The 20652-nt window shown below is 40.0% G+C and overlaps 1 protein-coding gene across 3 annotated transcripts in view; it reads left to right on the forward strand.

The window, feature by feature from the left end:
* The window catches only part of LOC129732477 (uncharacterized protein CG43427), a 219100-nt gene that overhangs the window by 87932 nt on the left and 110516 nt on the right, over nt 1–20652 (forward strand). For all 3 annotated transcript variants that reach the window (XM_055693385.1, XM_055693388.1, XM_055693387.1), the window contains exons 4-5: nt 6796–6996; nt 7057–7199. In XM_055693385.1, the coding sequence (XP_055549360.1) occupies nt 6796–6996; nt 7057–7199 (344 nt within the window). The remainder of the gene's footprint in view (nt 1–6795; nt 6997–7056; nt 7200–20652) is intronic.

Raw genomic sequence — 20652 nt, forward strand, 5'->3', positions numbered from 1 at the left:
TATGACTTACATTTTAAGTTTTAGTAAAGCGGGCAATGTATGCAGTTTGCGAGGATGCGAAAATGAACGGGAATAGAAGGTGTGACTTTTAGGCTTAGAAAGCATCCTCGCAAACTGCATACATTGCCCGCTTTACTAAAACTTAAAATGTAAGTCATATGACTAAAAAAAAAGAAATTGGTTCGTAAAGTAAATCTAGCCAACGGAGCTCTTCCGTGATACGCGTTCGGAGTCTAGCCACCGACTGAGGTGTCTCATCGCTTGCGCCGCTAGAGATATAATAAGTCATTATACACTGTGTGCGTGAAGAGATCACTCTCTCAGTTATAAAAAAATAAACTCCCACCGGGCAGTGTGTGCAGTTCATCGTTGGCGTGCTGAGATACGGGAACACAATAGTAGAGGGTGATTCGACTTTGGTTTAGAACTATTTATACCTTTCCCAGTAGTTTAATTGGCCAAAACACCTTGCCGGAGACAACGGAGATTGCGGGTTCGAGTCCCGTCTGGACGAGGGAAAATTTTTTCTAAGCCTAAAAGTCACACCTTCTATTCCCGTTCATTTTCGCATCCTCGCAAACTGCATACATTGCCCGCTTTACTAAAACTTAAAATGTAAGTCATATGACTAAAAAAAAAGAAATTGGTTCGTAAAGTAAATCTAGCCAACGGAGCTCTTCCGTGATACGCGTTCGGAGTCTAGCCACCGACTGAGGTGTCTCATCGCTTGCGCCGCTAGAGATATAATAAGTCATTATACACTGTGTGCGTGAAGAGATCACTCTCTCAGTTATAAAAAAATAAACTCCCACCGGGCAGTGTGTGCAGTTCATCGTTGGCGTGCTGAGATACGGGAACACAATAGTAGAGGGTGATTCGACTTTGGTTTAGAACTATTTATACCTTTCCCAGTAGTTTAATTGTCCAAAACACCTTGCCGGAGACAACGGAGATTGCGGGTTCGAGTCCCTTCTGGACGAGGGAAAAATTTTTCTAAGCCTAAAAGTCACACCTTCTATTCCCGTTCATTTTCGCATCCTCGCAAACTGCATACATTGCCCGCTTTACTAAAACTTAAAATGTAAGTCATATGACTAAAAAAAAAGAAATTGGTTCGTAAAGTAAATCTAGCCAACGGAGCTCTTCCGTGATACGCGTTCGGAGTCTAGCCACCGACTGAGGTGTCTCATCGCTTGCGCCGCTAGAGATATAATAAGTCATTATACACTGTGTGCGTGAAGAGATCACTCTCTCAGTTATAAAAAAATAAACTCCCACCGGGCAGTGTGTGCAGTTCATCGTTGGCGTGCTGAGATACGGGAACACAATAGTAGAGGGTGATTCGACTTTGGTTTAGAACTATTTATACCTTTCCCAGTAGTTTAATTGGCCAAAACACCTTGCCGGAGACAACGGAAATTGCGGGTTCGAGTCCCGTCTGGACGAGGGAAAATTTTTTCTAAGCCTAAAAGTCACACCTTCTATTCCCGTTCATTTTCGCATCCTCGCAAACTGCATACATTGCCCGCTTTACTAAAACTTAAAAATGTAAGTCATATGACTAAAAAAAAAGAAATTGGTTCGTAAAGTAAAATTAGAAACTATGTCAAATAAAATTATTAACAATTTTCGACAAAAATCGTTGCAATCCTCAATTGCTACGATAAGCTCTCTTTATAGCCAATAAGTTAGCAATTGAGTTAGTTGTAAGTTTACTTCCCCTTTTCTGACAAGTAGGTTCAAATCCCTACGAATGATAAGTCCTAATTGCGAATGCAAACAAATCCTAACAATTAAAATTACAAATTTCTAACAGTGTTTAGAAGTCACCATTTGTGATTGAACACACATACTCATTATTTACTAATATTTATCATAAATACCTAAGCTACTAACAAATCCCCCCCTTAAAAAAAATCCGTCCTGATTTTGCAGGACATGTCCTAGTTTTGAGATCATATTTAGGCGTTCTGATTTATTTTTCATATTCTAGCATTTGTCCTGATTTTCATAAGACATGCAATTATCTTCAATCACCAAGCTCATATTTCAAGGCACAAAGCGGTAAGTTTTTAACAGAAACGTGAATGTTGCCTTATATTAGAAATTGTTGGAGATTGCCCAGTATTTTTTTTTTTTTCATTTCTGGTTCGAATTCGTCGCTGGTAAAAATAAGAACAAAAGGACATTTTTCTCCGATAAAATTCTTAAAGTAACATTTTATGAGGTAAAATTGTAAAATTGGAAGTGATGACCGTTTTGCGGGCTAAAGAAATAAAGGGGCCTATTACAGTCAATGAGGTGAGCAGCGAGTTACTCGCCTGACCAATTTAGATATAACAGATGGTGAGTCGGCTGGATCTCGGACGAGTAGCTCGTGTGCGAAACTGCTCCACTCAGCTGTCACCAGCCAAGTTTCACTCGCGTTTCCTAATACAACATTTTGCTCGTCAGTGACTCTAGGCGAGGCAAATTGCTCGCCTCGTTTCTTGTAATCGGTCCCAAAATCAGGAAAAATCTATAATGCAGAATTGAAATATCTGGGAGATCAGATATTAAACCTGTCTATCTTGATACATGTTCAATAATGTGAATAATTCTGATAAATCTCGATACCTGACCACACAACGCTCACTGCGTAAATTATTTCTTTGGTTTAGCCTGAGTAAAGTGAATAGTGTTAAACATTTGACAATTTTTATATTTAATTTTAAACAGTTTACGTGTGCTGAATTCTTTGGGGTCATACAAATTCCTAAAACTTCAAAGTTGCTTGATAAAATTGGATCGTTCGAGATACATGTTGAATAAATTAACAACCGAATAGCATTTTGAAGTGCAAATCACATACCACCAGTTCGAACCAAAATAAAAATAATTTGGATCAAATTTGTGCCGAAAAAATAGATTTCCTGATTTGTACCTCTGACCAGATGGTATCCCCTACGTTAAATGCAAAATGTTTTAAACAAATCCAATGCATTTTTAATTGTTATTGATTTGATGATGTTTTTGAATGACCGAATTCATGATAGTGAATCGATCAGTTCATATTTGCATTAACCTAGTAAGTACCAAAATCATCAGTATTGATTAGTGCTTGCACTGCTTTAACGATAGCAGCATTCTAAAAAATATTACCAATACCAGTACGAATCATCATGGCAATACTAGCACCGGTAGTATTCTTCAAAAGTGTTTTGATTTTGAGCCGTTCAATTAATTGAACATTCGCTAGAGCACCATATGCGTTATGAACAACACACATTCGCAGGGTGCCCACTCTACCGGGAAAAACGGGAAAAGCGGGAAAAAGCCGGGAATTTCAAATCACCGGGAAAAAATACGGGAAAACCGGGAAATTAGGCTTTACGCCGGGAAAATCATCTTCTTCACGTCCGCCGTTTTATTTGTTCAACAGTTTCTGAGGAAATGTCAACATGAAAACCTGTTTTTTTTTTGCACGATAACCTAACTGGCATGATTCTGCCGGTTAGGGGAAAGCTGGTTGTTGGTTTCAGCCAAAGTCGACAGCGGCTTCGCAGCAAGATCTGCGTCAAATAGATTCAGGCTTGGTCAGGTGGATAAATTTACTGTTTCGTAACATATATTGTCAGATTTTTAAAGAAGTCAAAAAGTAATCAGCGTCGCGGGAGGCGTATTGAAACTTCTTGTGAATACTGTTCGACATCGCATCGGGTAGAACCGGTCAAAAATCAGATAGGACCGGAAACTTAGAGTCTCGATTTTATTTCGAACCGGACCGGAACGGAACTACACGGTTTGTACTTCTCGATTTCTAATATGATTTTAATCACAAGCAGCACATTTATATTGCGGATCATTTTAATTGCATTTGCAAGTGACATACTTTAAAGAGAATATAAATAAATATTTTTAACAAACTGTGTTCGTCTGTCATGTTGCGGAAACTAGGTCAATATCTGCTGAAATTTCGTTAATAATATAAATAATCAAGACTGTTATTTTCAACATTCTCCACATAAAGTGTATCGCAGAAAAAAATAGTTTTTTTTTATTCTGTGTTCGACCTTTTGACTACTGGATTTTGTTGGGGAAAGACGTCACCTTGAGAAGCTATTTGTTAAAGATTTCTCGATTTTATTTTATGTCAAAAACAAACAGTAGCTAATAATATTTTTTTCAAATTGTTTATTCAGAGTGATAAAATTGAGAACAGATCTCAACGTTTTATGCATTTTGCAAAATGCATCTTGACGGTGTTATGTGCATTTTTTCATTGGTCACTCTGAGGCTCTTCTTCCCAAAGTCCGCTTGAAAACTTGCCTGAGGACATTTTTCGAAAAGACAAAACCTTGATGCCCCATCTCTTGAATTTATCCCATGCATTTCATTGGCATCCTGATACAGAAGCACTGCAAGCTCGAGAGTAGCTTGACAGAAAAAAAAGCAGAAGGAAGCAAAAAAGCGCGAGAAGGCGATTGTCAACGATTTGAAGATAAAGAGGGCGAAAATTGTGCAGCAGATCACTATGAAGGTACTTGCTAACGTCGACGAACAGGTAAAAACAATGAAAGAGAAACGTTTTTCATAGTTTTGTAACACTATTTTTGCAAGACATAAATAAGCATGTGAAAATTGATTTTTTTCTCATATGTCTGAAAATAAAACACCGGGAAATTTTATTAATTATCATCGGGAAAGCCGAGAAAAAACCGGGAAATCGAAAATTGATATTGAGTGGCCACCCTGCATTCGTTGTAATGGTTCCGAAACAGTACAAAAGTTGCTCTGAAAAGACGCAATATTGATGTGGTTACGCACAGTCCAACTTTTGCGTGCAGATGCGGATGCAGATATGTGATTACGGATACAGATGTGAATGCGGATGTTGCTTTTCATACGGATGTTCCGCGATTCAATCGAGGAGGTTGAGTTGACGGCTGCGCACTGTATACGCAAGGTCGAGGACTGGATGCGCTCCAGGAAACTGGAGCTCGCGCATCATAAGACGGAGGTCACGGTTGTGAACAACCGTAAATCGGAGCAACAGGCAGTGGTCAGAGTCGGAGACTGCACCATCACCTCGAAGCGATCCCTGAAGCTCTTGGGGGTTATAATGGACGACAAGCTCACGTTCGGGAGTCACGTCGACTATGCCTGTAAGAGGGCCTCATCGGCTATTGCAGCACTATCTCGTATGATGTCCAATAGCTCAGCGGTTTATGGCAGAAGGCGAAGACTTATTGCCAGCGTGGTTTCGTCCATACTTAGGTATGGTGGGCCAGTGTGGTCCAGAGCGCTAGGTACTAACAGTTACCGTGGTAAACTGGAAGGTACCTACAGGCTCATGTGCCTGAGAGTTGCGAGTGCGTATCGCACGGTGTCATACGATGCAATCTGTGTCTTATCCGGCATGATGCCTATCAGCATCGCCATCAAGGAGGACAGAGAGTGTTTCGACCAACGTGACACAAGGGGCATACGAGGTACCAGAAGGTCATTCTCGATGCTCCGCTGGCAGCGGAGATGGTCCAACTCCACAAATAGCAGATGGACGCACCGACTCATACTGGAGATATCCGGCTGGGTCGGGGGACGACATGGTGAAGTGAACTTCCACCTGACACATATCCTGTCAGGCCATGGTTGTTTCAGGCAATATCTGCACAGGTTCGGACACGCGGGGTCCCCCATGTGTCCCGAGTGATAGAGGAGGAGGAGACTGCTGAGCATGTCTTCTTCGTATGCCCTCGTTTCGTAAGAGCGAGGAGCGACATTATGGCTGTGAGCGGGCCTGGCACTACTCCGGACAATTTAGTCCGGAGGATGTGCGACGACCCGGACATCTGGACCGCGGTCTGTGAGGCCGCTTCTCAGATTGTCCTGGAGCTGCAACGTGTGTGGCGGGTCAACCACCAACACGCCAGTGTAGCTAATTACCAGTCTCCAGGTAGTTAGCTAGGAGGTTATAAGAGTAAAGAGGGTGCATCACGCACAAAAGCCACTCCCCGACGTAATACTTAACCGTCGTTCCGGGAAGACCAGGGCTGGAGACTGGAGGGGTTTTAGTGGGTCGGGACAGTGATCAGTAGGTGCCTGGGCGAGTGTAACTACCCCAGCATCTCTCCCCTAGTCTCATCCCAACACTCTGAGTTCTCTTCTCAGGTGTCTGTTTGCAGATTTCCCCGCCACCTTTAAAAAAAAAATTAAAAAAAATACGGATGTTCCGCATATACGGATGCGGATGCTGATATCTGTAACATCTCAAGTGTTTTATTTCGCTTATTTCGCATTTTTTTTTGATTGGCCTGATTAAAATGAACTTTGTATATTAATTCTTATATGGTTGTGGTAAGAACGGTTCCTACAAACTTAATTTAATGGAGTCCGGAGACTTGATTAAATGAGTATTATATGCGTTTTTATAGAATACTTGTAGACAAGATCTCCTTTCGGAAAAGATGACGTCCGTCACATTTTTCTAACTTTCGCTATCTCTTGATTTCAATAAGGCTGAACACTTTTTAGAAGTGGCTTCGAGCATATCAGGATGTAAATCGAAAGACACGCTGTTTTAATCTTTAATTTGTGGAAAACTACCGAATTCAGAAGTAGAATCAACGGGGAAAAATATTTGAACGAACCGGGAAAACCGGGAATTTATTTTCGGGTTTTGAGTTGCCACCCTGTCCATATCTTCAGTAAGTTTGTTTCATAGAACAAGAAAGTATATTTTACAAAGTCGAAAAGTAATCGTAAACATTGAGACATTTCATTTATATGTATACGTTCGTCTTTTTATTATTGTAGATTGACCATGGACCTGCTAAATACATCCAAAAAGTTAGAGTAACAAGAGCTTCACCTCCGAAACCAGCCTACGACCCGTTACAATTTGTACAATTGAAGCCTTGCAGCTTAGTCAAATCAGCACAGGAACAGATCAAAAAGTCTGAAATAGTGAAAAAATGTAAAGAAGATAAAAAAGAAGAGCCAGAGGAATGGCAGTGTGTAAGGGCCAACAACAAAAACTAATTGTAATTGACATTACCTAAATTAAATTGTTTTTAGAACTTAGATAATTGGAAGTCATCGAGAAGGAAGCGAGTTGAACACATTATAGATCGTGTAGTCGAAGTGAAAAAGTTTGAACTAGAAGAACACGATCGTAATAGACGTAAATCTAAAACCTTCAATGAGATGCTGGAGGAAAGGTAACAATGTATTTTAAAGATATTAAAACTGATTATCATTTCATGATTAGTCGTCTGAATACTTTACTCTTAACAGAGCAGTCCTATAGATCATTGCACGATGACGTCACAAAACAAGAAGAAGAAAGAGATTTGACAGTTGTCGCGGGTTTGTTTACATAGTAAAATTTTGGGCTCGAATAAAAATGCGAAAGTGTCTTGTTAAAAATTGCGTTTCCAAAAATAAACCAAAAGATCACAGTAATTAATTCGAATAGGCGGAGAGTTTTTCCATCTTTTTCGTACTCGTATCATTCAATTTTACTCCTATCGCATGAAAACTGAATGGAACACCTTGTAAACAAACCTGTGGGAAGTGTCAGAAAAGTGAGGTTGTTTTTCGTGTGCAATGATCTATATGGCTCAACGGTTACACAACAGAGCAATTCCATGAAAATGTCCCAATTTTACTTTTTTTCTTCAATTTAGCTTCTTCATGGCAAATGATCTGGAAATTCCCAAAAATTAATCGACCATTTTTGATTCAGATGAAACTTTCACACGTATTTGGCTAAGCAAACTGAGGTTTTTTTTTTAGACTCAAGACTAATTTTCTGAAAGAACGTATGCATTTTGGTATAGGTTTTGTTCAAAGCATTGTAAAAAATGACAAAAAATTCTTGACAAACTCTAAGTTTCAATTAAGAAAAATAGAGTTGATTTTTTAAAAGTTTGCGAGCGATACGAAACAGCTTTTTAGAAAGGTCGAGCTATACGTCCTGTGGAGGTGTAACGGAAACGCATTTGACCGGAGATTAGAAGCTATGAGTTTAAGTCCCACCTGCTGGACTATACCCGATCAGAAAAGCATAACTAAAAAATAATAAAAGTCTATCAACAGGAGATAAAAATAACATATTTTGATACGATTTTGTTTTTCCCCATGTGCTTTTCATACCAAAATTGTATCTGAATAAATTATAATGCCAAATCCTGAAGAGAAGTTGTACTGAAACAAGTCTAACAATTTTTGCGTTTCTCGCAAAAGCTGTTGTTTATAACAATGGTTGTTATTATGATGTACTATAGGCTATCTTATTTTGTTAGAAAGCTGATACGTTGATAACAAAGTTTGATTTGATTTTGTATTTTTATATGCTTTTGATAACAAAATTGAATCTGAATGAGTTATAATGATGAATCTTGAAATGAAGTTGTTCTGATAAAGTCTCACAAATTTTTTCGTCTCTGTCAAAAACTGTTTTCTAATAATGGTGTTTCTAATAATGGTTGTTATTATACAGTTCTATATTATATTTTGTTTTGTTAGAATGCTGATACGTTAGTAACAAAGTTTAATATGGGTTTAATACTAGTAGAATCATTTTTGTCATAATTTTTGTTATTTTAACACATAACGGGATCAAATTGAAAACTAAACCTAAAAGGATTTTCTCATAACAAACTAACAGGGTCTGTTGCATTTTTGTTTTGTCTTTCTGATCGAGTATAGTCTAATTTCCTATTTCTCCAGTTCATTTTTGCTCATTTACTGCTTGAACTATTATTTAATGTCGTTTTCGTTTTCGCGGTGTAGCTACACTTTTTCCGTGCCATACTTTGCAGCTTCAAATTAAACATTTCCAGTGTCATTGCATTGGTATGCGTAATAATGGGATAGCTGTCAATTCGTTTTGTTTTGGTCATTATCGCATTCGTCATTTTGTCTCGTTTCCATTTCAAATGTCCATCTCGCAAATGGGCTGAGAAAAAAATTACCTGACACTTTACCACGTGGAACGAAAACCAAAACAAACCAGTTTTGACACATACGTGTGAAAGTACACTCTGCTTTTTTCGGGTGTCGTCAGGGACAGAAAAATTGTAGGGAGAGACAGAAAAAGGGTAGTCCGAAAAGTCAAATAAAACATTTTTGGTGTCAAAAGTGTCGTTTGAGTGTAGCTACACCGCGAAAACGAAAACGACATAAGAGGCTTGAAGTTGTAACGCAACTTCTTATAAAAAGTTCAGGATGGAGAAATAAAAAGAAATCTTTCATAGATGGTTGAGTTTTTTATCTCGACATTTTCAAATTATTATAATCCAGTGAACAGAGGTTTAAAATAGCAATGTCGCGAACTTAACTTAACTCTGTAGTGTCTAAGTGCTTTACTTTAGGACTATACTGCCCATAAAAGCATATCAGTCCCATATGAAAATTCTCACAATTGAGAAAATTGCAAATGAAGTTCTAATCTTGAATGCAGGGCAAATAACTATGATTTAACTAAAATTTATTATTATTCCTTATCGTGTCTGTCATGTGAACAGTTATCCGAACGTTTTGGATCATACGAATTGCAATATAGCGATTTGGTTTCAACGGATTGCGATGTATGTTATTTACCAAAAAGCAACTCCAGCTGAGAAACGAAAGTTCGACATAGAGTCTACAATGAAATTTCGAAAGAGCCGTCAATGTACAGCAAAGTAAAGTTCTAAAGATACACTCCTGAAAACTTTAATTACACTCATCCCAGATGCTAAGAAGAATTTCTGGAAACAGTTTCCAAAAAAACTTCACTTTAACTTTCGATTTTCTTCGAAAATACACACACGTTTTAATGTCTGTAGTGGATTTTCAATTGAACTATGCATACAAGAACTGTGTTTTACTTTATTTGAGTCAGTGATTTTTTATGTGAAAACTTTTTTATTTAACTGATAACAAATGTGAAATGTTCCCGCATCGAAGACTCGACAGAAACGGACGTGCAAAGTGGTCGTTCAATTATAATCCGCGATTCTGTACCTGGCTCGCTACAGTGGCCATTTAAGGCCATTCGACAGTTGAGTTGTGTCGCTGCGTAGAGTGATCTCGCACCCGGCTCGCTGCTGGTGGCTGTATTGGTGCTGCTGGCTGTAACGGCTGCAGCTTCGAACGATCGGACAACCAACCCTGCTGGAAGGAAGAAGTAAAGAGGTACGTGTCCTTGTCGGCGCTAGTGCGCTAGACTTAGGGGGATGTAGATCCCTCGTCTCCCGCGCCACCATCCCCGAACCCCCCTGATCCTGACCCTTCGGTTACCCCCTTCCCTGTTCATTCTCCAGTCCCCCCTCGCCACAGGCTTTACCCAGACGGCGCCCAGGGCAGCTATACTGTCTATTTTCGGCCAAAGGCGAGACCGAAATTGAAATAGTTGAACATCTTGCAGATTTCTAAAGACCTGATTAGAATGATTCGACCGGAGCAGGTATAAATGGTCCTGGGATAAGTATCTCGATACCAATAGGCCGTTGGCCTACAGTGTTTTATTATTGTTATTATTTATTTTAAGGACCTTTTAACTATTCGTCATTCGGGTCCGTGGCCTACAGTGTTCCAGGCCGAAATATTTGCAATTTATAAATGTGCACAAGTCTGTTTGGCTAGGAAATACAGGCATGCTAACATATGCATTTTTTCTGATAGCCAAGCAGCACTTAAAGCACTAAAAGCCTTCACATGTACCTCTAAGCTAGTATGGGAGTGCATCCTTTCACTGAAACAACTGGCAGAAAGGAACCAAGTATGGTTATACTGGGTTCCTGGTCACTGCGGAATGGAAGGCAATGAAAAAGCCGTTACGTTAGCTAGACAGGGGCCATGTACCGATTTCATTGGCCCAGAATCGTTCTGTGCGGTGTCATCAAGCGCCTTGAAAGCAGAATTTAAAACCTGGGAACTTATGACAATACAAGAGAACTGGATATGCTCAGTAGGGCTACGCCAGTCCAAACGCTTTATAAAACCAAGCGGCAAAAAAAGCCAGCAATCGCTTAGTTTAAATTAAAAGGGACTAAGGACAATTACCGGACTGTTTACAGGACACTGTCCAAGTAAACATCACCTGAAACAAATTGATCAGTCAGATGACAAAATTTGTCGTCTCTGCGGGTTCGAATGTGAAACCGCAGAATATTTGCTCTGCCACTGCAGTGCACTAATACAGCGCAGAATAAGAGCCTTTGGGAAAGGAACTTTGGAGCCTTTTGAGGTCTGGTCTGCGAATCCTGATGAGGCAATACATTTCATACGAAATTCAGTGCCTAATTGGGAGAAAGGGTGCGATATGACAACGACGATCACTTCCATCAATAGTGATATGTCTGCCACGAGTACCTAGACTAAAGAAGAGGTATACCACAAAAGATCAAAATAATGGTCGCAGTGGTCCAAATCTTACAAAAAAAAAGGCCTGACGAAGGGGTACAAGGCCGTGACCGAAATTTCCAAGGTCCGACATAACAAGCTCCGTGTCGTGGTCAGTGAACTGGAACAGGCCAACGCTATAGCTTGCTCTGAGCTCTTCACACGCGAGTATCGCGTTTACATACCCGCACGAGACGGCAAAAAAGTATACACTCCGTCAGACTCGTTTCGAGTTACGTTCGCCGGGACAGCACTACTAAGCCACGTCTCGATCCACCGGGCTCGCCTCCCTGTGCGATTATACACGGTGACAAAAAAGTCTGGTCACACTTTTTTGGGGTCGCCTGTAGCCTACACGTTGCATCTCTCTGGTGCCATCTATATGTCAAATGAAAGGGTTAACTTTGCTGCCCAAAGTGGCAGAGTTTCGTTTCTGTGCAGTTTGTTTACATTGAGTTGTGAGCCATGGCAGAGTTAGAGGCAGCTGTTATCGCTGAATATTAGAGATGGTCGGGTTTCGGGTTTTCAAACCCGAAACCCGAGCCCGACCCGTACCCGACGGGTACGGGTCGGGTTCGGGTTTTGTGAAAAAAATATTATCGGGTTCGGGTCGGGTTCGGGTTTGAAAATGTCGGGTTCAGGTCGGGTTTGGGTATGAAAACCCGAAACCCGACTATAAAATCTATGAAATCTCGGGTTCGGGTCGGGTTCGGGTTTCACAATTTCGGGTTCGGGTCGGGTTCGGGTTTAAAAGAAATAAAATTTTCGAGTTCGGGTCGGGTTCGGGTTTGAACGAAAAAAAAAGTTTCGGGTTCGGGTCGGGCTCGGGTTTGGACCGAAAAAAAATTCGGGTTCGGGTCGGGTACGGGTTTGAAAATCATCAAACCCGACCATCTCTACTGAATATGTGAAAGGGTACAAACCCGGACACATATTCAAACACCTAAAACCGCTCGGAATCAACCGGAAATTCGTGTACCGGACCATAAATCGGTACCTAGAGACCGGAGGCACCAAGGACAAGGCACGATCTGGACGACCGAGGTCTGTGAGAACTCCAAGGCTGAAAAAGATTATACGAGACCGGATTCGCCGGAATCCCGCCCAATCTGCACGGAAGCTGGCCAGGAACCTTAAAATGAACCGGGAATCAATCCGCCTGCTTCTGCACAAGGATTTAAAACTTACACCGTACAAAAAACAGGTTGTTCATGGGGTTACCAAAGCTACAAAGGACAAGAGGTACCAACGGTCGCGGGAGTTGCTCTGTTGGCGCGCAGATGACGAGATTATTTTTTCGGACGAGAAGCTGTTCGTTTTGGAGCAAACAGTCAATCGCCAAAATGATCGAGTTTGGAGTGTGAGCCTCCAGCAAGCTCCTGCGGACAAGCTGAACGTTTCCCGGTTCCAAAATAAGACGTCAGTGATGGTTTGGGGAGCCATTTGCAAGAGAGGTAAACTGCCTCTTAATTTTATCGATAAAGGGGTCAAAATCAACGCAGCGTACTACCTGGACACGGTTTTAAATAAAAATGTTTTGCCTCAAGCTGAACTATTGTTTGAAGACGATTACTACTTGTTCCAGCAAGATGACGCCCCATCCCACACCGCAAAGGTTGTTCAGGCGTGGTGTGAGGAAAACTTGATCGATTTCATTTCGAAGAATGAATGGCCTTCGTCGTCTCCGGATCTGAATCCACTGGATTATTTCGTGTGGGGATACATGATGTCAAAGCAGAACGACTATAAAATGAAAAATTTGGAGCAATTCAAGCGAGTTATCACGAAAATCTGGGACGAGATGCCGATGGGGCACGTGCGCGCCGTTTGCGACGACTTTTCGAGACGTCTGAAGCTGGTTCGATCAGAGAAAGGTGGTGTAATTCCGAGATATCGTCTGTGAAGTATTTTTATGAGATACTGAATAAAGCTATGAAAGCCAGGTTTAGATTTTCTTCTTATTCTTTGAAATATTGAGATTTTAATGTGTGACCAGACTTTTTTGTCACCCTGTATGTGAACTGCCTGAACTGTAAGCAGTTAGGCAACACCGCTGCCTACTGCTGCAATAAGGCACGCTGTGGCAAGTGTGGGGAGGATCATGCGGATGATTCCTGCAGTAAAAATGCTAAAAAATGCATTCACTGTGAGCTCTCGACATGTGCGGTGTACATGCAGCGCAGGGATAAAATAAAAAGGTCTCTCAAAGAGCGCTCGAAGCGTTCTTACGCTGACATGCTGAAGAAGACCGTTACAACTTCTGCCATAACATCAAACCCTTTTAATCTGTTGTCCTCTGATGAAACCGATTCTGACGATTCGCCAGCGGGAACATCTTACGCCAATCCTGGGGAGTATAGAAAGAGGAAAAATATTTCCTCTCCCAAACTTCCCCGAAAAGGTCCCAAGATTTCTCAAAGTGAAATGAATGGTACAAACAAACCTAAAAATGCTGCGGAATAACCGAAGCAAACTCCTTCTGGGCTTGCAAATTTAAAGTCTCAGAAGGAGTTGCCAGGACTGGAGCAAAACATTGTACCGCAGGATTGGAGGCAAGTGAAGGTGATCGCCATTCAAAATCTGGGAAAACCAGCTTCTGATCACAACTCTTATAGGACGATTGCAATGCTGTCCTGTATCCAGAAATTGATGGAAAAAATGATACTCCGTCGTTTAGACCATTGGGTCGAATCAAATGGTCTACTATCAGATACTCAATTTGGCTTCCGCCGTGCCAAAGGGACGAATGATTGTCTTGCGTTGCTTTCACAGAGCTGGCGCATGCTCGCAAAGAACAAAAGGCGTCTGCGTTCTTGGACATTAAGGGGGCTTTTGATTCCGTTTCTATTGACATTCTTTCGGGTAAACTTAACCGACAAAGATTTTCCTCAATTTTGAACAGTTTTTTGCACAACTTGTTGTCCGAAAAGCACATGCTTTTTACGCATGGCGATTTGGTAACTTTTCGTATTAGCTACATGGGTCTTCCCCAGGGCCCATGTTTAAGCCCCCTTCTTAACAATTTTTATGTAAATGATATCGACGAATGTCTGGCAAATTCATGCACGATAAAACAACTTGCAGACGACAGCGTGGTCTCTGTTACAGGAGCCAAAGCTGCCGATTTGCAAGGACCATTACAAGATACCTTGAACAATTTGTCTGCTTGGGCTTTACAGCTAGGTATCGAATTCTCTCTGGAGAAGACTGAGATAGTAGTAGGAGTTAGGAAGCATGAACCTGCTCAGCTCCAGCCACAATCAATGAGTAAAACGATTTCTCAGGTTTTGGTACACAAATATCTTGGTGTCTGGTTCGACTCTAAAGGCACCTGGGGTTGTCACGCTAGGTATCTGATGAAAATATGTCAACAAAGAGTGAATTTTCTTCGTACAATGACCGGACAATGGTGGGGAGCCCATCCAGGAGACCTTATAAGGCATTACCAAACAACGATATTGTCTGTTATTGAGGACTGGTGTTTCTGCTTTCGCTCCGCAGCAAACACAGATTTGATCAAACTGGAGCGAATACAATATCGTTGTTTGCGTATTGCCTTGCATTGCATGCAGTCGACCCATACGATGAGTTTGGAGGTCTTAGCTGGAGTACTACCATTGAAAAACCGCTTCTGGAGCCTGTCTTCTCGTATTCTTATCAAATATGAAGTCTGAACCGTCCTGTGATTGAAAATTTTGAAAGGTTAATCGAACTTCATTCTCAAACCCGTTTCATGACATTGTATTTCAATCACATGTCACAAAATATTAACCCTTCTTCGAATGTTCCAAATCGTGTCTACTGTGTTTTACGATACATCCATGATAAAAGAAACTCGTGGAATCCTGGATCATTTACGCGTGCAGCTGATCCCCAAAATTTTTTCCAATAAATATCGAAACATCAACTGCGACAATGACTTCGGTATCTTTAATAACAATTTAACCGCCTCCCGTAAGCTCGATAATCCTGCTTCTGTTTACGCCGCAGAATTAGCTGCAATTCAGTACACCTTAGGGATTATCGAAAGAATGCCCACGGACCATTATTTCATCTTTACGGACAGTCTCAGTTTCATTGAGGCTCTCCGATCGATGAAAGGTGTTAAGCACTTTCCGTATTTCCTGGGGAAAATACGGGAACATCTGAGTGCTTTATCCGAAAAATCGTTTAGATTACCTTAGCGTGGCACATAGGGGTATTTGAGGTCAAAAGGTGGAATAAATTGCAAAAATCAAAATTATTATTGAACCCCCATAGTCAACTTCACTAGATTCGTAGATAGTGGCGGTATCCCGTGACAACTGTTTTACTATAATTTGTTTTGTTTTTGCTCCACCAAAGCCCGGGCCCCGCATTTTTGGGGCCCCCACAAAACGAGAAAAAGTTCTTTTCTCTATCAAAAATGAGATTCAATCAAAAGTTCAGTTTACAGCAAGAAAATTTGAACAGACCATTTCAATCTGAAATTTTTCTTCAGTGTTATTTTTTCGCGAGCGCCAATATCACAACTACATCCATAAGATCCTTCGATTCTCTTGGAATGACACACATTAACACACCATTTGAATCGAACCAGCGCGCATGGGAGATCAAGCAGGAAAGAAAATACATAATCCACAAGTTTTTTTAATGCATTGCTGTTGATTCCGAAAATAAGTTTACTTGTCCGAATCAGGTATAACGGATTTGCGTTGTAAAATGCAGATTTTCAGAGTCAGTGTGCAGATTTTATTGACCTGCAGATGTGTGTAGTTTTTTCCTAGTTTCTGTAGCAAATTCTGTGTGCAAATTTTTGCCTGCGGATCGCATTTGTTTTTTCAAATTGCGATAGGTTTTTTTCAGATATCAAGAAAAAATTTCCGGATTTCGAGCAGTTGCAGACATGTTTCGAGAACATCTGGAACCTGTGGTCCAAATCATTCGACAGTTAGATTTGGCTATAAACAGTGAGCAAGAACCGAATTTATTATTACATTTATTCAAAATGAGCTGTCACCACAAAACCCCGCGTATATCAAAGTGGAGCTCAAAAAAGATGATTACATGAAGAAAAAAGGCAAAAACTCGTTAGTGCCCTGCAAAAATTATTTTATTTAAGGATTTATTTGAGCCTAATGATCTCGAACGCAACTGGAAAAAGGTCTTTTTCGAAGATGAAACTGGTTGAAAATAGGTTGCGTACGACTATGAAGAGTGAAAGGCTGTCAAACTTAGCATTGTTAAGTTGAGAGTATAATATTATGAAGGAGCTGAATGTTGATTATTCAATCAATAAGTTCTCTGCAAAAAAAAACTCGTAAAAGAAATCTAGCAAATTTTTGGTAACTTTTCAATAACAAATAAATGTTTTTAACTCGTACGATAAAAAACGGTTTTGTTTTATTTTGGGGCCCCCACAATCGTAAATCCGGCTCTGGAATTAACTAAAAACAGTTCAAACCCCTCTTTCCTTTTTCTTGCCATTTGTAGACGTAAAACGTCCGAAAAATACTGATAGGTGATTTTCGAATAAAATAGCAGAAGGAATGCAGATAAAATATAACTTTTGATCGAAAGTGTTGCTAGATGTATTATTTTTGTTTTTTTATTTACTAAATTTGCATTTTCCGGTAATTGCAGCCAATTCTATTTTAAACTTGATAGTTTCATCGTGTTCCTCATAAAATTTCAAAACTCAATCTCATGATATAACCAATAATATTACAGTTTTAAATTTCTCATTTTCTACCAAACAATTAGATTTATTTGAAAAAGTCTGTGGACTTTTTACCTTAAATTCTCTACTAAACTTGCTTCATTTAAATTGCAATCTTTAGAACTAAAGCGGAGAAAGAGTTTGCATCAAAAAACGAACTGCAGAGCGATTTCATTGATGTGACCTGATTAAACCTTTTAATTTGATTAAAAAACAATAATTTTCATCACGTTTTATAGTGCGAAAAACATAAAAAAAAGCTTAAAACAGCACTAACTGACAAACTGTTATAAATAAAAATTTTAGCGTATTTACGCATGAAAATAATTTTTTCCAGCTTTTCACCTAAAATACCCCTATGTGCGTGGGTCCCTTCTCACTGCCCGATACCGGGTATTGAGAAAGCGGACTCTTTGGCTAAGGTGGGCGCAACAAACGGTGGAATTTTTGAAAGACCAATTGTCTTCAATGAATTTTTCGCATTTGTACGTCAGAATACGATCATCAGTTGGCAAAATGCTTGTTCCAGAGGAGAATTCGGAAGGTAGTTACATTCCATAATCCCCAAGGTATCGACGAACCCGCGGTTCAAGGGGTTGGATGTGGGTCGGGATTTCATTTGCGGGATGTCCCGGCTTATGTCCTTATGATAGATTTGACGCGCATCTCCGTCGTGTTGGGCTCGGGGAAAGTAGTACCTGTGCCTGTGGTGAAGGTTATCACTACATTGTGCACGTTGTTTGGTTATGCCCTGCACACCGCACAGAGGAGTACCTTAAACAAAAAAACTGGCCAAAATAAGAAAAAAGTTTTTTGTCGCTTTTTGGTGCCGCTATATTTTTTTCTGCAGCTTAAATAAATGCTTCACAAAATGCCATCACTCGATGAATGATAAACGGTATCATCATGTGCTGGGAGCGCTGTAAACATTGACAAATTTTCAAGCATTTTTTTGGGAATCGAACCATTCATAGTAACAAATTGTGCCAGGCATAAAAAAATGACAATTGATCAATATTTTGCAGCAAATGAGTTCTTTTTGTTCAATGCTAATAAACCGGTTGATAGAAATTCCGAAATTAAAAAATTATAGCTACTCTTAAGAAGTTTTGGAAATTACTGATTTTTACGTATTTTCGGCCGTTTTCAATAATAAAAAAGTTATCAAATCTCGCGGAATCCGATCATATAATCATCGGAGGAATAAAAGTTCATAACATCACGAACACATCCTCGCAAATATCTCATCCGGTAACGTCCGGATTGACATTTGCGACCCGTTTAACAAAGGGTGTTTATGACAAATTTTGACGTTAAGTGTTCACACGTACACGAAAAATTTAAAAAAAAACCTGATGGGTGCCTGCCTCACGCTTAAAACAGTGTTTCAGCTCAACAAAGATGAAATGAGATTAGCTTAGTGAATGAATTACCACTAATTTAAGTAAACTTAAAAATAACTTGATGCACAGAATCAATAATCCGGGTAAATAACACTCCGTACAAAAGGCTTTTTCGAACCCACGTAGGTTCCACAAGGCATCATATAATCTGTGAGCATCAAATTGATAATTCTAAATGAAGATATTTTGCCACATCATTTTGCTGGTAAATTCTTTGATTCGTTTCGCTGCTCGTTTTGCGAAAACAAATCATACGAGCGTATTACTTCATCTGCTCACTAACATTAATGAAGACACATAGGCTATGGAAATGTAAACATTAAGTTGTGTGTGTGTGATATTTAGAGTTACTCTTTGATAAAATATTCGAACCAGCCACTTCCACTTTTTACTTAAATATTTCCCAAAATATTGCTAAATAGCAGCGAAAATAATGTTGGCCAGGTTTTCACTCGAGTTACTCCTCTGTGCACCGTGACGGCAGGTCTAAATTAATAGCGTCCCTTCAGGCCGAAGGTAGGCAGACAGCTGTTTCTGTTCGTGATGTCTTGGCGAGTCGTGACCTACCCTACATGTCCCTTTTATACGTTTTCCTGAAATCTATCTATGCCCCAGTCTAGTCCCATTCCCTTCCGCCTACATTCAACCAAACGACAAGAGCCCGTTAAGACCCCGCATCCGGAATCAACAACCAGACCCGCACGATACTCTCAGGGCCCGAAGGAGACAACACAATATGCCAGTCCGTAATATCTCGGCCCAGCAGCGGAACATATTGCATATGCTGCTTACCTACGGTAATGGAAAACCATCAAATAACAAACCATTCTAGCTTAAGTTAGATTTAATTTCAGCTCGTAGTCGGCAGCGAGGATAAAAAATTTGCTTTTAGTTATTAAGATAGTTTGGAGAGGAAGAAATCAGATATAATTGGCGCCGTTAAACATTAATTTGTATTTGTGCCGTGTCAAATGAATATTAGCTAAAGAAAAAAAATATGAAACATTTTGATATGTAAGAAAATTGATAATATACTTAGGATGGGACCCGTATCCCTTTATTTTCAATATAGGAAAAGCAAGGATTGGTATTTTTGCAGTATTTTTCAGAACAAACCTTTAAATTTCATCGAGGCATACGAAAATTTGAACAAAATTAGATACATTGATGGCATAAACTTAAATTTGCCTAAAAGTCATATGGGATTCTTACACGCAAAACTTTTTCTTATTACTTTAGAAGCAATAGCGCAAAATTGCCTTTTAGGTAACAAACCTGTTACTTAAAAGGCAATAAAATTCTTCCCCAGTCAAGTAACAACACATACTGTCATATATTTAGCACGTATTACGGGAGTACGACTATCTAATAATGGTCGTTTCCACCACATGCAAGATTTTTTCTGTCAAAAACTGCTCCCTTTCCATCTCAAGAAAAAAAAAAAATCACACACCGTCGCATATGTTGCACATGTTACAAGTTTCTTCAATCTACAATTCATCCGGTGAGCGTGTATTAGTTCGCTCGTTGTATGCATACGGAGTAAAGAAAGAATATGACAAGAGCTGCCAAGCAGCATTTTCCCCGTCATAGAGTATGCAAACGTTGATGATTTCAAAGATTAGAAATGCGTTTTTAAATGACATCACGATCTGTGAACTGCGTTAGAGAAAAACAAAACCATTCGCTTTCTTGCAAGCTATCCAAAACACATACTTATTGGTTCATGGAAACTCATTTGCAACAATATTCGCAACTTCGGCAACTCTGTTCAGACAGTATAACATATTTTCATTTCAAGTAAACACTGGGGGACGAAACGAAAGTGTTTCTAATCAGACATTTGAGGTTGACGGGTGAGATTCTCATTATGTGTGGATGAAGGAGACAAAAATCAGCTAGCTGGCATCCCGCCTTGTTTCAAGAACTAACATCTCATCGTGTGTGTAAACGAGATAGCATATCACCGCCACTTTTCATACGCATAACATAGCATCTGTCAATGGGGCCCGCAAATCGCGGATCCGCTGCGATGTTAGCTGCGATGAAACAAAGCAAATAAGATAGAGATTCCAGCTAGCTGACAAAAATGAATCTGATCGTTGCATCAATACAAATGCAGTGAGTGAAGTCTTGCTAACACATGCATTGCAGTGCTTGGCTGTATGTTCTCCTGCAGAA

The sequence above is a fragment of the Wyeomyia smithii genome, chromosome 3 (assembly GCF_029784165.1).
Source record: "Wyeomyia smithii strain HCP4-BCI-WySm-NY-G18 chromosome 3, ASM2978416v1, whole genome shotgun sequence".
NCBI lineage: Eukaryota > Metazoa > Arthropoda > Insecta > Diptera > Culicidae > Wyeomyia > Wyeomyia smithii.